Source organism: Oncorhynchus keta, chromosome 19 (assembly GCF_023373465.1).
Source record: "Oncorhynchus keta strain PuntledgeMale-10-30-2019 chromosome 19, Oket_V2, whole genome shotgun sequence".
NCBI lineage: Eukaryota > Metazoa > Chordata > Actinopteri > Salmoniformes > Salmonidae > Oncorhynchus > Oncorhynchus keta.
This window is the reverse complement of record NC_068439.1, coordinates 38,485,194-38,501,295: the sequence shown is the minus strand read 5'-3', so window position 1 is coordinate 38,501,295 and position 16,102 is coordinate 38,485,194. Positions and strand designations below refer to the sequence as shown.

General features: G+C 43.3%; 1 protein-coding gene across 1 annotated transcript in view; it reads right to left on the bottom strand.

The window, feature by feature from the left end:
- LOC118397689 (microtubule-actin cross-linking factor 1-like) overlaps positions 1-14,600 on the bottom strand; it is a 280,970-nt gene extending 266,370 nt beyond the window's left edge. The window contains 2 exon segments of the mRNA XM_052468938.1: positions 8,879-9,151; positions 13,890-14,600. Coding sequence (XP_052324898.1) covers positions 8,879-9,122 — 244 coding nt within the window. The 5' untranslated portion in view covers positions 9,123-9,151; positions 13,890-14,600.
- Between the last annotated feature and the right edge of the window lie 1,502 nt (positions 14,601-16,102).

Sequence of the window (16,102 nt, the reverse complement as noted above, 5' to 3'; positions counted from 1 at the left end):
AGAGCATCATGAAGAACAAAGAACACACCAGGCAGGTCCGAGATACTGTTGTGAAGAACTTTAAAGCCGGATTTGGATACAAAAAGATTTCCCAAGCTCTAAACATCCCAAGGAGCACTGTGCAAGCGATAATATTGAAATGGAAGGAGTATCAGACCACTGCAAATCTACCAAGACCTGGCCGTCCCTCTAAACTTTCAGCTCATACAAGGAGAAGACTGATCAGAGATGCAGCCAAGAGGCCCATGATCACTCTGGATGAACTGCAGAGATCTACAGCTGAGGTGGGAGACTCTGTCCATAGGACAACAATCAGTCGTATATTGCACAAATCTGGCCTTTATGGAAGAGTGGCAAGAAGAAAGCCATTTCTTAAAGATATCCATAAAAAGTGTCATTTAAAGTTTGCCACACGCCACCTGGGAGACACACCAAACATGTGGAAGAAGGTGCTCTGGTCAGATGAAACCAAAATTGAACTTTTTGGCAACAATGCAAAACGTTATGTTTGGCGTAAAAGCAACATCACCCTGAACCCACCATCCCCACTGTCAAACATGGTGGTGGCAGCATCATGGTTTGGGCCTGCTTTTCTTCAGCAGGGACAGGGAAGATGGTTAAAATTGATGGGAAGATGGATGGAGCCAAATACAGGACCATTCTGGAAGAAAACCTGATGGAGTCTGCAAGAGACCTGAGACTGGGACGGAGATTTGTCTTCCAACAAGACAATGATCCAAAACATAAAGCAAAATCTACAATGGAATGGTTCAAAAATAAACATATCCAGGTGTTAGAATGGCCAAGTCAAAGTCCAGACCTGAATCCAATCGAGAATCTGTGGAAAGAACTGAAAACTGCTGTTCACAAATGCTCTTCATCCAACCTTACTGAGCTCGAGCTGTTTTGCAAGGAGGAATGGGAAAAAATTTCAGTCTCTCGATGTGCAAAACTGATAGAGACATACCCCAAGCGAGTTACAGCTGTAATCGCAGCAAAAGGTGGTGCTACAAAGTATTAACTTAAGGGGGCTGAATAATTTTGCACGCCTAATTTGTCCGTTTTTGATTTGTTAAAAAAGTTTGAAATATCCTATAAATGTCGTTCCACTTCATGATTGTGTCCCACTTGTTGTTGATTCTTAACAAAAAAATACAGTTGTATATCTTTATGTTTGAAGCCTGAAATGTGGCAAAAGGTCGCAAAGTTCAAGGGGGCCGAATACTTTCGCAAGGCACTGTATATACTGTATAAGGTTCTTCAATGATCCATTAAAAGGGGTTATTTTAAGAACCCTTTAAAAGGGTTCTTCAAAGAACTTATAGGGGTTCCCCCACAGTTTCAAATTGAAGAACCTGTAAAGGATACTCCAGGAACCTTTTATTTTTTATTTAGAGTGGACCTGCAGGCTGCAATGTTTTTATTTGTTGGTTTAATGTAGGCTTTTTTTTACATGGTTGGCAATGGCAATAAAAGTACGTTTTTAGGTTTGTACCATTTTCATTTAGATTTGGATATACATTTGATTAACCACATGTCAATGATTTTGAGATATGAAGACTTTATAATAAATTAAATGAAACTGTTCCACAATGTGCATATGAAAACCTTAACTGGCACACAGATTGGTAATAATGGTCAAATAAATGGGCATTCCACATGAGAAATGTTGCCAACTCCTCCTCTAGCCTATTACCAGAGAGTAACGGCAGAATCTGATAAAACTAGCAGGAGCGGGAGGAGAATGGCTGGGTCAGGTAAAAAAATATATATATTCTGGTTACCTCGGTCTCTGGTTCCCTCTTGTGTCATGTGTGTCTTATTACGTCAAACAGTAAGCTTAAAGCATCAGACAAGCTCAATGCATATAGTTGAAAAAATACATGTCTAAAAATGTCGACCAATTGATTGGTCAAAAGAACAGACGACTTTCAAGTCAACAAAGACAGCCCTAGTAGATATCAACAGGCTGGATCCATAGTCTCATATCATCTCAGGGTGATAAAGATCCATAACATCCATAGCCTAGTATAATCAATGAATGGCATGTTCACAGTAACCTACACCGTCGACAAGAGGATCTAGACAGGTGAGACTGACGTGTGTTGTGTCTGACGTCCATAAGATGGGAGGCTGTGTGTAGTAGGCCTATGGGCGGGGCAGGAGACGTCTGGGGTGTAAGGGGATCTCAGAAGTCCAGACAAACGCATGTCAGTAGAGGGATACCTGCCATAGAGGATTCTCCAAGCCCAGCCTTACCTTGACCAATACTGTACTGTCACAGTGCTTCCTGGCCTGACGTAAACCAGACCTCATCCAAAGTCATTGGCTGTTATGCATCATCAGCATTTCCTCAGTATTGTGATTAATACAGACGTGACTAGTAGAAGAAGACAAACTGTATAATCCATCCGCAACTGATTGGTTCAGTCCGAATATTATGGAATACAAGAACATTACGAAATAGATGGGGATAAGAAAAGATGACAGTCTTATTTTGTCCCCAAAATGTAGGAAGTGAGGCAAAGAGGGAGTAAGAAATGGAGAGAAAAGGTCAATTATTCAGTGTATCTCCATGGAGATATTTAATTTCTTCTAAGTCATGTCTGTCCATTTCTTTCGGGCCCCCCAACTTCTTCTCTCTTCACCAACACACACACACATCTAATGATCTACAGTCATGAACACTTTATATGAATATGAACATACACACCCACAAAGTGTAGCCTTTCAGGCCTCAAACCTGGCAAGCACACACACACACACACACACACACACACACACACACACACACACACACACACACACACACACACACACACACACACACACACACACACACACACACACACACAGAGTCCAGTCCACTCTGACTGGATATTAAAAGCAAAGTAGGACACCAGACATTGTTGTTGGCCGTCCATTAGCTCCCGCAGCAGCACACACACACATACAGGACCACCAACACAAAACGTATGATACAGTAGACATAGAGAAGAGAGGAAGAGGTCATAGTGATGGGAATGAACTGAACAAGGGTGATGTGACATCCGTTTTACGGTATATCGGAAGATTCACTGACGGCTTGACTCATCTTCCTCTGGCATTGGTTGATCGAGCACACAGGCAGACAGAGACATGTAACATAAACCCTTAAAGGTCTTCTAGAAGCTTTATCATTACATGTGAACTTGGATTCACCCCAGATGGTGTAATAAGATTCCCTCCATAAACAGTGCTCTCTTCGCCGTCATCATCTTCACCATCATCATCGTGCTTCTACACCTGCATTGCTTGCTGTTTGGGGTTTTAGGCTGGGTTTCTGTACAGCACTTTGAGATATCAGCTGATGTACGAAGGGCTATATAAATAAAATTTGATTGAATTTGATCAGATAACAAGAGCAAACCATTAAGACGGTCAAGAGGAGCTGGGCGATATAGAAAAAAAATTGCTTGTATTTTGATGCCACAAAGATGAATCGAGCGATAAGTTTAAAACATGAATGTAAACTACAGTTTTTTTGTATTATCCTTTAATTAAACTACTACTACTGGTTTGATGGTTGTAATTACTCATTAACAAGCAAACTTGTTTCATTTCAAACGTCACATTTCTCTCGTATAGGCTACTTATCGTAATGAACGATAACAGCAAAATGCCTGCGATAAAGTGATCGTATCCCATCATTTTCGGTTTATCATCCCAGCTCTATAGTCAAGACACAGGATATCCCACAAATGAAATCGACCTCAAGGCAAGTCTGCCAGGATCTTTACAGGGTGACACAATAATTATATCCCCATCTAGTGGTCATAAGTGCAAACTACAACTTTTTTTGTGATCCTATGTGATAAAAGTAGCACTGATGAAATGTGCTTGAGTCATCTTTGTTGGTCTAGGTGCAGACAGTGAATGTGGCCTTCACACACACACACACACATCAACATCCCAGACCCACTCCAATTCGCATACTGCCCCAACAGATCCACAGATGACGCAATCTCTATTGCACTCCACACTGCCCTTTCCCACCTGTACAAGAGGAACACCTATGTGAGAATGCTGTTCATTGGCTACAGGTCAGCGTTCAACACCATAGTGCCCTCCAAGCTCATCTCTAAGCTAAGGACCCTGGGCAAGACAAAGCCTCTTCCCCCTCAGGAGACTGAAATGATTTGGAATGGGCCCTCAGATCCTCAAAAAGTTCTACAGCTGCACCATTGAGAGCATCTTGACTGGCTGCACCACCGGTGGGTATGGCAACTGCTTGGCATCCGACCACAAGGCATTACAGCGAATAGTGTGCACGGGTCCAAGCTCTCTGCCATCCAGGACCTCTATACCAGGAAGTAATCCAATGGCTATCCGGACTATTTACGTTGTGTTTGCACTAACTTATTTGGACTCATCAGATACGCTGCTGCCACTGTTTATTATCTATCCTGTTGCCTAGTCACTTTACTCCTAGTTATATGGCTTAGGCTCTCAGCGTGTTCTGAGGTCATGTGTATGGGGCCTCTGTTGACGTGTGTTTTAAGTAACAGACATAATTGACTTGTAGCGTGGCCTTCCAACTCCCCTTTTCCCGGTCCAAATTGCTCACTTCCCCTTTCCCTCTTTCTCTGTGTCCCCTCAACACGTACTCTCTCGCCCACGTCTCTTTTTATATGTCATCATTACTCTTCTTCCCATCCTCCCCCTCTTTGAAGCTTTGCCCATTTTCTCTGTATGCTCTCCTTCCTCCTCTCTGTTCAATCTCTATTTTAATTGTGGATTCCTCATTGGGTTCATCCCTCCCTCTACTTTTCTCTGTGTCCTCCACAAAAAAATGGTCTTTCTTCTCACAAACTTAAATTCAAATTCAAACGCTCTCTCTCTCTCTCTGTTTCACTTTTGCCCTCACTTTTCCAGTGTCTTTCCTGCTCCCTTCATAGCCATGGAAACCGGGAGACTGTGTGCATGCAGGTCCCCATGGCAACAGGGGAATAGGGCCGAGCCAGGCTAAGGGATGTCCTTTGAGCTGCCTGGTGACATTTTTGTTGAGCAAGAGCTCAGGCAGGCAGTTGCCTAGACGCCTCAATTCCATGCAGGCACCTTATATGTGGGGCCTCAGTACATACTGTGTGTAAATACATTTCCCCCCACTGCATCCACACACCCAGATACACTCTGCCTCCAGCCGACATTTACACATAGGCTATACCAGTCAGCAAATATCCAAATCCCTCAAGGCAAGACAGCTGCCTGGAAATAATTCCGAACTCGACAAATTATCCACAATAGCAGGAGATCTTGTTCTTGAACCGTTTTTAAAATAACGTTCCTTTCATGTGATAAATGTAGCCTATGTTCCATGTGACCTGCAGATGCTCAACCTCAGCTGCTTCTGATGCTTCCAATTTCCACATGCCAATCTGTGACCAAACAGATTTTGGTCAAATTATTGTGGTCAAATTCATTCAATTTAACCCAAATAATACAGAATATAAGAATTATGAAACAGTCACCATGGCATGTAGTTTTGCTTATATTTATTCTCACCTCATCCTCAGTTGCATCAACAATGAAAACCAATAGGAAATATAAGAGTGCCTGGTCTCCTTGAATAAAGATGATAGATCTGTATTCTGCACCCCACCACACAACAACTTTGCCTTAACGTTTGAGCCAAGACGTCAGTCAAAGGTCCTGCTGCCAGCAGCGAGCCAAGAACTCTCTCTCATCATCAAACCACAACAGTCTGACACACACACAGCCTTGCCTCTACCCACCCACTCACTTACACACAATCTTGAAAGACTTTTGCACACACACACACACACACACACACACACACACACACACACACACACACACACACACACACACACACACACACACACACACACACACACACACACACACACACACACACACACACACACACACACACACACACACACAGGCTGGCACCACAACACATCAGGACAGCTGATACAGCTCTTAGAACCAGGAGACGGCCACAACTGTCAACTGACCAGTACGTCCGAAACCTCAAAAACAAGGGTTCAAATGAGAAACATGGGTTCAAATGAGAAACATGGGTTCAAATGAGAAACATGGGTTCAAATGAGAAACAAGGGTTCAAATGAGAAACATGGGTTCAAATGAGAAACATGGGTTCAAATGAGAAACATGGGTTCAAAAAAAGGAAACACCGGAAACGCATGTCACAACTGATTCAAGCCAACAGGCCATAAAATAAAGACCTGTTTGTAGCTTTAGCATGACAGTTGACATCGCGTCACATGTAAACTGTGACGAATGGACTGACATTTTTTTTCTCACACTCCTCCTCCTTCCTCCCTCCTTTTTCTTGACCTCTGACCAGGAATTTGTTGACTGCCTCCTCTCTCCTTCACACTGGTTAGTATATACAGCTGAATCCTGATAAATGTACTTACAGTGCATTCGGACAGTATTCAGACCCCTTGACTTTTTACAGATTTTGATAAAATTACAGCCTTGTTTTTTTCCCTCATCAATACCCCATAATGATGAAGCGAAAACAGGTTTTTAGAAATGTTTTCAAATTGACTAAAAATAAATAATTACATAATTATTCAGACCCTTTTTACCCTTTACTCAGTACTTTGTTGTTGCGATTACAGCATCGAGTCTTCTTGGGGATGACGCTAGAAGCTTCACACACCTGTATTTGGGGAGTTTCTCTGCAAATCTTCTCAAGCTCTGTCAGGTTGGATGGGGAGCATCACCGCACAGCTTTTTTCAGGTCCCTCCAGAGATGTTCGATCGGGTTCAAGTCCACTTTCTAGCTAGGCCACTTAAGGACATTCAGAGACTTATCCCAAAGCCACTCCTGTGTTGTCTTGGTTGTGTGCTTAGGGTCGTTGTCCTGTTGGAAGGTGAACCTTCGCCCCTGTCTGAGGTCCTGAGCACTCTGGAGCAGGTTTTCATCAAGGATCTCTCTGTACTTTGCTCCGTTCATCTTTCCCTCGATCCTGACAAGTCTCCCAGTTCCTGCCTCTGAAAAACATCCTCACAGTGTGATGCTGCCACCACCATGCTTCAACGGAGGGATGGTGTCAGGTTTTCTCCAGACGTGGTGCTTGGCATTCAGACCAAAGAGTTCAATCTTCGTTTGATCAGAACAGAGAATTTTGTTTCTCATGGTCTGAGAGTTTTTAGGTGCCTTTTAGCAAACTCCAAGTGGGCTGTCGTGCCTTTTACTAAGGAGTGGCTTCCATCTGGCTACTCTACCATAAAGGCCCGAATGGTGGAGCGCTGGAGAGATGTTGTCCTCCTGGAAGGTTCTCCCATCTCCACAGAGGAACTCTGGAGCTCTGGCAGGGTGACCATCGGGTTCTTGGTCACCTCCCTGACCAAGGCCCTTCTCCCCCAATTTCTCAGTTTGGCCCGGGCGGCCAGCTCTAGGAAGAGTCTTGATGGTTCCAAACATCTTCTGTTTGATGGAGGCTACCGTGCTCTTGGGGACCTTCACTGCTGCAGAAATGTTTTGGTACCCTTCGCAGATCTGTTCCTCGACACAATCCTGTCCAGGAGCTTCCTTCGACCTCACGGCTTGATTTCTGCTCTGAAATGCACTGTCAACTGTGGGACCTTATACAGACAGGCCTTTCCAAATCATGCCAAATCAATTGAATTTACCACAGGTGGACTCCCAATAAAGTTTTATACTTAAGTAAATAAGGTATCTCTGCTTTTTACTTGTAATAAATTTGCGAAAAAATCTAAAAATCTGTTTTTGCTTTGTCATTATGGGGTATTGTGTGTAAATTGATGAGGAAAAACAATTATTTAATCAATTTTAGAATAAGGCTGTAACTAAACAAAACGTGGGAAAAAAATCAAGGAGTCAGAATACTTTCAGAATGCACGGTAAGTGCAACCTGTTTAAGTGTTAAAATGTTTTGTTTAAGTGGATTGCAGTTCACCAGTCCTAAGTTCAATTTAAAAAAAAAATTGATTCCTCAGTCTGGATATTTGCATGTTCGCTGCTTAAGTGCATGATTCACAACCGTTATCAGGAGTCGACTAGCTTCTGTTACACACCAGATCAATCCATCTCTTTTGTATGCATCTATTTTAGTGGACGACAACCCCACTGGGCACACACTTGGTGAAAACGTTGTGAAATTACGTTGAACCCATGTGGAATAGACGTTGAATTGACGTCTGTGCCCAGTGGGACACTGATTGTGTTTGTAAAGAGCAATGAAGTTAGCAGAAATAGCAGGCGAAGAGCAGCTTGCATGCCCGAGGAAACGACTGCAGCATACATAACCATTCTTTGTTCACTGTGTCTCAGTCGCTCATCACAAACACTCTACTCTCTCATAAAACCCAAGCTGGAACAATGACAGGTTCACTGATGAAAAGTGTTTTTTTTTAATCCTCAAGCCATAAACCTGGCAGATATGTTTGGAGCGGTATCACACCCCTTTAGTGAAAGTACACAGTATTAACAAAAATATATATGCCTAGTTGCTGCTAATTGGAGAACTGCTATGATATCTGTTTTTTCCACCCAAGGCTAGTACAATGCACTCCCAGGCCGCATCCATGAGGGTAAAGTGGGATGGAGAGATATACATCCTAGCCACATCCTCCAAACTCCCTCCAGTACAGCACAACAATTACAAAGATAGCTAGTTCTTGAATTAGATCAAGATTAAACCTGACAACATTCCCATGTGTAATAAAATGTTGAGGTTATAATGAAAACCATTGCCACACGTTTGTCTCCAGTCTTCCCCCACTGAAGGGGGGCCATTATCAGTTCCCATCTCTGCATGTATACCCTGCCATTGCCAGTTGAGTGTTGCAGTAGTATACATTTACGAGAACGTCTTACCAGCAACACGCACCACCGCCCTCTCCGCCGGGTCCAGCACCGAGTCGTGGGTCTTCCTCTTCCTCCTCTCTCCTCTCTCGTGTCTGGACGGTCGGTTCCAAGGTAGGGTGTCCCCAGGGGGGCCCTGGGGCCCGGACGGGCAGGGGGACAGGGAGCCCCCCGAGCGCTCGCTACGCAAAGACCGCTCGCTCCTCTCGCTAATGCAGGAGCGCTCGCTCAGTGTCTCCTCGTCCGAGGACTCCATCACGCCGGAGGGCTGGAAAAAGAGAGGGGCTGGAGTAAAAGAGGAGGAGAAGAAATGGGGAAGAGTGTAGGGGAGGGGGTATAAATAAGGTCAGGACAAAAGGGGGTAAGAAAGAAGAGAGGAAAGAGGAGGATAAGAAAGGAAGTATGAGAGATAGGCCATGCTGTATAATTCATCATCCACTGTGTAATCTGCCACAGCTCACGAATAATGCAAGGCTCCGTGGAATTTGTGTAAGTCACCGTGGTTATAACATCGATGGTGATGACGATAGGGAGGAGGACGGAGGAAGAATTAGGTTAACAGAACTGCCAGGTCTCAATGACGCTCAACGAGTTTGACGAGATCAAATTCATATGACAGAAGACCATTACTCAACTTTCAAGATGGAGATGATTGACATGAAGGCGAAGATGATGGCTAGACATCACAATGTCACTGGAGCTCTGTCGTGAAAACACCTCCAACTTCAATCAATAGTCAACGAAGGACAAGGACAGGAAACTTTAGAGCAGCGTGACTTCCATTACTCTACCATAACAGATGATTGACAGGTGGGTCTTGGGGTCATGATGATGATGGTTCAACAGACATTGCTACTGAGTCACTGAGGTAATGATGTGGAAAGACCAAGGGACAGGTTGATCGAATACACTCACTCCGGGATCTATTAATACAGTCTGGGTCCTGGTCGATACTGGACTCTCTACCCAAGTCATGCAGAGAGAGGAGCACTGAGTTCTTCTGTGATCAGCTGGATGTGTATGGGACCCACGGGAACATGGACTACGGCTCTATCAATCGTATTGGGGATCAATAAAACTGACCTCAGCGCAGTGGTGTCTGGGGACTTTGAATGGGTTTTACTGTCTAAAGACTGACCCTGGAACAGCCCAGCCCATTCTATGCTAAATGACTGACACAATTTGATTCTGGTTTTGTTCAGCTATTTTTCAGACTATTCCTTTGCCGTTTTACATCTCATGGGGGTCCTAGATGACCACAAAACCACCACGGTTTTCCATCTATCTAAATAAGGAAAGGCATTTTAAAAAGGAGTTTTGGGATTCCATCCATAAGCAGCCATTTGCAATTAACTGAAATTAGTTCACACTGCTGTGCTTTATCTTGGCCAGATCGCAGTTGCAAATGAGAACTTGTTCTCAACTAGCCTACCTGGTTAAATACAAGTTAAATGAAAAAAAATAATAATAATAAAAATACAAACTCCTTACTACTACAGCTGTGGTTAGGTAGTGGAAATATTTCATTGAGATGTGAGTAGTAAGTCAAACAAGCTAGATACTATTTCCATCTGTGATAACTGTGGTGAATTTCCCTGTACCTGTCTATCCCTGGGCAGAACGCCTGCCCTACTTCCTCCAGCATGTCTCTTGTGGTACCAGGAAGGGGTTAACCCTTCCTAGGGTCCTCAGCGTGCAGTTGGATTACTCAGTTCCCTGCTGCTGCCTGACAGAGTGTTGGTTCTGAGGCGACCGGAGCCAGTGGTTTATAAATAGAGACAGAATGGGGGTTCAAAGCCACGCTGTGTCATTATGGCTTTGTGTGTCATTATGGCTTTGTGTGGCATCGCGTGAAAGGAAAATACAGCTTTTGAAAGAAAAACCAGAAAAAAACCAAAATAAAGTCATATTACAATCATTTCCTTTCCAATACAGCCCCCCTCTGTTCTCTCTCGCAGTCCTCTTCCCTCTCTCTCTCTTTCAGTCTTCTTCTCTTTCACTGTCTCAGTTCTCTTCTCTCTTCCCTCTCCCTCTGTCCTCTTCCCTCTCTCTCTCTCTTTCAGTCTTCTTCTCTTTCACTGTCTCAGTTCCCTTCTCTCTTCTCTCTTCCCTCTCCCTCTGTCTCTGTCTCTGTCCTCTTCCCTCTCTCTCCCCCTGACAACAGTTGTTGGAGTTGGACCGTGTATGGACGCAGAACAGTTGACTGGGTTAATTTATAACTTGGCCTCCGGATTTGCATGGCCATGGACACAAGGTGTTCCCATCCAGAGCCGGGACTGAGTGATTCCAAAACAGCATTCCTTCATAGCCTTTGGACCGACTAAACGATGAACAGCTGTTGAATCCTCAATCCTCATTGATAGTTGAATAGGCATAAAGGCATATAATCCACACGGTGCTGTGTACATGCATGAATATTCTTGGAGACAGTTGAGCGATCCTCATAGATATAGGCCCCCAGCTATGAGTAATTCTGACACAATGACTAGACTCTCAACTCCCCCCTCACTGGCGATCCAGACACGCTCCGATACTGAGAGCCACTGTCAAAAGTCACAGCTAATGAGGTGCTGCTGGAGTTGACTGTCTGAGGGAATGAGCATGGCAGGGAGATAGGAGAGAGAACATGTGTGTGTGTACTGCAATATGCAGGTTAGCGTTTTTCTTGTTCTGGAGGCAGCTCTCCAGAGTGGTCACTAGCTAGCACAGCCAGAAAAGTAATACAATCAGACTTTAACCCTAAACACACTGCTAACCCTAATGCATAGCCCCAACATTAAATTAAGACCAAAAAGCTCATTTTTGTTTTCATAAATGTTTACAATATAGCCATTTTTGACTTTGCAGCTGGCCTATCTAGGGGAAATCGCTCAGTTCTGCCTCCAGGACAAGACTCACGTCAATAAGCGTTAACCTGCACTGTGCATATGTGCATGCTTTTGATGTGTGTGTGTGTGTGTGTGTGTGTGTGTGTGTGTGTGTGTGTGTGTGTGTGTGTGTGTGTGTGTGTGTGTGTGTGTGTGTGTGTGTGTGTGTGTGTGTGTGTGTGTGTGTGTGTGTGTGTGTGTGTGTGTGTGTGTGTGTGTGTGTGTGTGTGTGTGTGTGTGTGTGTGTGAAATCTATGATAATGAAATCATACGTCATGTTCCGATCATCTCACTCCAAGCTGTGATCAATATTTCCAGAAGTGCAAACTGTCATATCCCTTGTGTCAAGAGGATGCTCTCCTGAGAGAATGCTGGGGTCAGCGATGGAAGCATGCGTTGCTCTCAGGGATGTGCTCAATGTATCCTCGGAGGAATCTGTTTTATCGGTTGTTCAAATAAGCTTCAAGAAAAGCACTATATTGGTTGTTTTATCGTACCGCACACACCGCCTGTTATGGTGTGTAGCTACCGGTATAATGATGTTGCGGGACTATAATGATGATGTCTCTCTGGTGTCCCTGCCCGTCATGACAAGACACACAGTGCATATCAAGTGGGATCAAATGAGGAAATTCAGAGATAAATGACCAGATCTGATCTTGTAGACAGACAGACAGCCGGGCAGGAAGACGAACGGACAGGCAGGCAAGTAGATACAGACAGATGGGCAGCCAGGCAGACAGACAGAGATAGTGATAGATTGTTAATTGAGACAGATGTCTAGTTGACACAGTACTGTCTGACATTGCTTTTTGTTTTTACTGAAAAGCCAACACAGAGTAGTTGATGGTGCAGCCTCAGCACATTTTATTCCATATGGTTTCACATTGGTGGTGGTTTCCGATTCCTGAATATTTCATGTGAAAAAAGGGGTGTGTCCATGTGCACCGCAGCTGAAAAGGGCGTGAGAGTAGTAGCCATACTCTTTGGCAATGAGTATGAAGTATCACACTGGAATAGGAGAAAATGTGCCAATGGTTTAAAATGGGATATAAATGAGTACTTGACTGTTTACCTCGACTAGTGTGGGGCTAGATTGACAAACTGACCGAATATTAGCTAATGAGTTATGATCATCACAAGGATGTTCACAACAGGGAAATACATATGGCCATCTGGTGTGTGAATCGACGGGTGACTCCTGTATCTTGCTTTCACCTCCAGCACAGATTTTTGTTATATTTTCCAGACAACCTTCAGCGTGAGGAAGGCTGAAAATAAAACGACTTGTGTAAAAACAGACTGTAGAACATTCATTGATGCCGCTCTAGGGACGTCTTTGATGAGTGCGCGGTCCCCATGGTATTATTACCGATAATTAATGGCCGATCAATAAAATTATCCTATTCAGGGACACCTTCTATTCAGAAATCGAACATAAATTACACAATAGCTTAAATAAACAGCTCTCGCACAAGGCTATGGATTTATAGAAATCACAATAGACCATAGCCATAAGAATGTGTGTTCTGTTGAAGAGTTGATATGCGTTATGAGGAAAAGCTAGGCAAGGGCTTTAATATGTAGCGGAAACGGTGTGCATGAGTGATCATATATCGATCCTATTTCGAAATGTCGTGGGGAACGAAGGCAAGGAGCATACTGGGGCCCTTTGTCCACACTGCCTGCATAACGGGCTAATAACATGTATCCATTTGTGATGCCGGTGTTAACAAAATGCGTTGTGTCACTCTCATTAGTAGAATAGCAGCGTTAGGCTATTCGACCTACAAACCCCTTCTCATTTCTCCTTTTCAAGCACAAAGCATTTAAACCAGGACCAAGCATGGATAAAAACATCGATTTTGATAAGCTATAATAAAACGATAGACCAAAATAACATTAACTCTGTACATTAGTATTTATATCCTAATGAATTACACCAATCATTTTATGAATTGCATAAATATCAACGTTTTACTATGCAATTAAGAACAGACATTGAATAAGGGAATAGTTTTACCACATCGGTAATACAAATGCAACTGAAAATCAACCACAATACATGCATTATATCATATGTATTTCACAATCTCAGACGTCTGGCAATATGATTCAGACTACACATGGTGTGTTCCACGACACCGAAACCTTACCGGGGAATAGCGGTCCTCGAGTCGGAATATTTTACGGGGTTACAGAGACAGGGATGCTGTGGCTCTTCGAGTCGCCCTCCTCACGACAAGCGTCTTTCCTCTTTCGGAAGCACGTTTAGGTACAGACGGTCTGATCAGGGCTGCTACTCAGCCGTTTGTACTGACCCGGGACAAGGAAGCGATGAATACCACGACTGTGATTCGGTAATGGCTGTCTATTCCCCTCCTTCCCTCTCCCTCCTTTTCTCCCGTTCTTTCCTGTCTCTACAACCCCCACCTCGATCTCTACCCCTCACTCTCGCTCTACTGACCTCATCAACGGGTAGGCTATATCAAGGGTTTAACATTTAACCCATAGCTATTGGAGAGGAGATGGTAAGTGTCGCGAAAATGGAATTTCGGTGTGTTCTAACTTCAACTACACTATTCGTTCACGGCCAACTGGCACGACGCACGCTATTTTTGGGGGGGAAGAAAGAGGCGTTTACTTTCGGCATATTTGTGGATGCATAGCAACCACGAAATAGCTGTGTTTAGCTACTGCTTTTGCAACAGGTCTTTCTTTGTCTTTGCATGTGATCATATTAATCCTTAATCCTTAGATCTATCACAACTGTTTCTCCTGACCTCTCCTCCAATATGTATTTATGCAACTAAATAACTATACATTGTCAAGAGTTTTTTTTACGACCCTCCCAGTCCAGCTTGTCCGACCGGGAGAATAGCTTGCAAGAATGGTCCTCCCTGTATAACCATTGGCCACGATATACACGGACCCTCCCTCCCTCCCTCCGCGGAGCAGTCAGAGACGGAATGCTGTCCAACAGTTCAGGATGAACTAGGCTCGCTGCTGATGCTTTAATCAAACAATGGCTAAAGCCAATTCTGTGGGACTGGCCAAATGAAAAGCAGTGCAATTTTGCAACTTAGACCGGAGACTTGCTTCAGAAGTTAAAAGGTCGCATAACGTTTGGCTGTAATATGTAACAGGCTGCTTAACTTAGCTGACATAATAAAACAATGTCCTTTAAAATCCCATTTGTTAATCAAAATAAGGGAAGACCGCATTTCTGTAATTGAAAATTAATCAGGTCAACTGCAAGGCAATAAAGCAGTACAATAGGCCTATAGTTTTGTAAAAGAAAATGCAGTGCCCAGACAGGCCAAAATCCCCTTAACCAAACACTTGATTAAAACCTTGTGATGACTAGCCTAGACCTTGTCCAACGGCCTAGATACAATGTCACCACCAGACTCTGTAATGAATCAGAAAAGTAACGTGCAACCCTTTGGCGGGAGTCAGGCCATGAGGCAGGCAATCTTTTGGAACTTCTGAAAAATCCAGCTCCTACTAGCGCCCCTCCCTCCACACACTTCATCAAAACGGTTTATCGGCTATATTGTGACAGTATTGGTATCTCTTCATTTTTGTAAATAACCCTTGTGATTAAGGCAGAGGCTAAACTCACTCCATAATACTTAATTCTCCACTCTATATTAGCAAGTAATAAACCCTTTATTTGTGTTGCCACTAAACGCGATGGACATCAAACTTTTGTCAAACATTGTAACCGAAGCCAATTTACTTAAAATATGATTTGACACGATTAGGTAGATGGGATATTGTGTAGTACTTACTTGGCTCTTGACGCCACCTTGTGGTGACATGGAGGATCTCGTAATCTTTTTAGGGCTGGTGAAACGCGTGCTAATTTAATTGGGATTTCAGAGTACAGAGTTCATATTTGAATTTCATTAGGAGAAGCTGATCAACTAATCCGTCAACTCTGATATTTAACAGAATTAGGTGACAGGGTTTAGAGTTGAGTGGGGTTCAGATATCATCAACCCCGCACTTCCAAGCAAGGCTGGTTTATAAGGATATTTCTGATTGTCATTTCTTCAATTCTCAGATGTTTAGTTTTTTCAAGGATATTTATCATGCTGGTTATATCGTCTGTAGTACTTCAACTGTAGCTATTTTTTGTCCTAAAACAAGTAAGCTAATTTGAAATCATTTCATTTTTCTAACTAATACATTCACGTTCAAAACAAATTGTCTTGTATTGTGTAGTTAGTATGGTATTACAAATGGAATCAAATCTGTAGTATTAACACATTCAAAACCAAGATCACAAATATCAAATATAGTGAGCAAACTTAAACCTGAGTGCACATATCATAAATCACCTTCACATTTCTGTCCCTTTCTT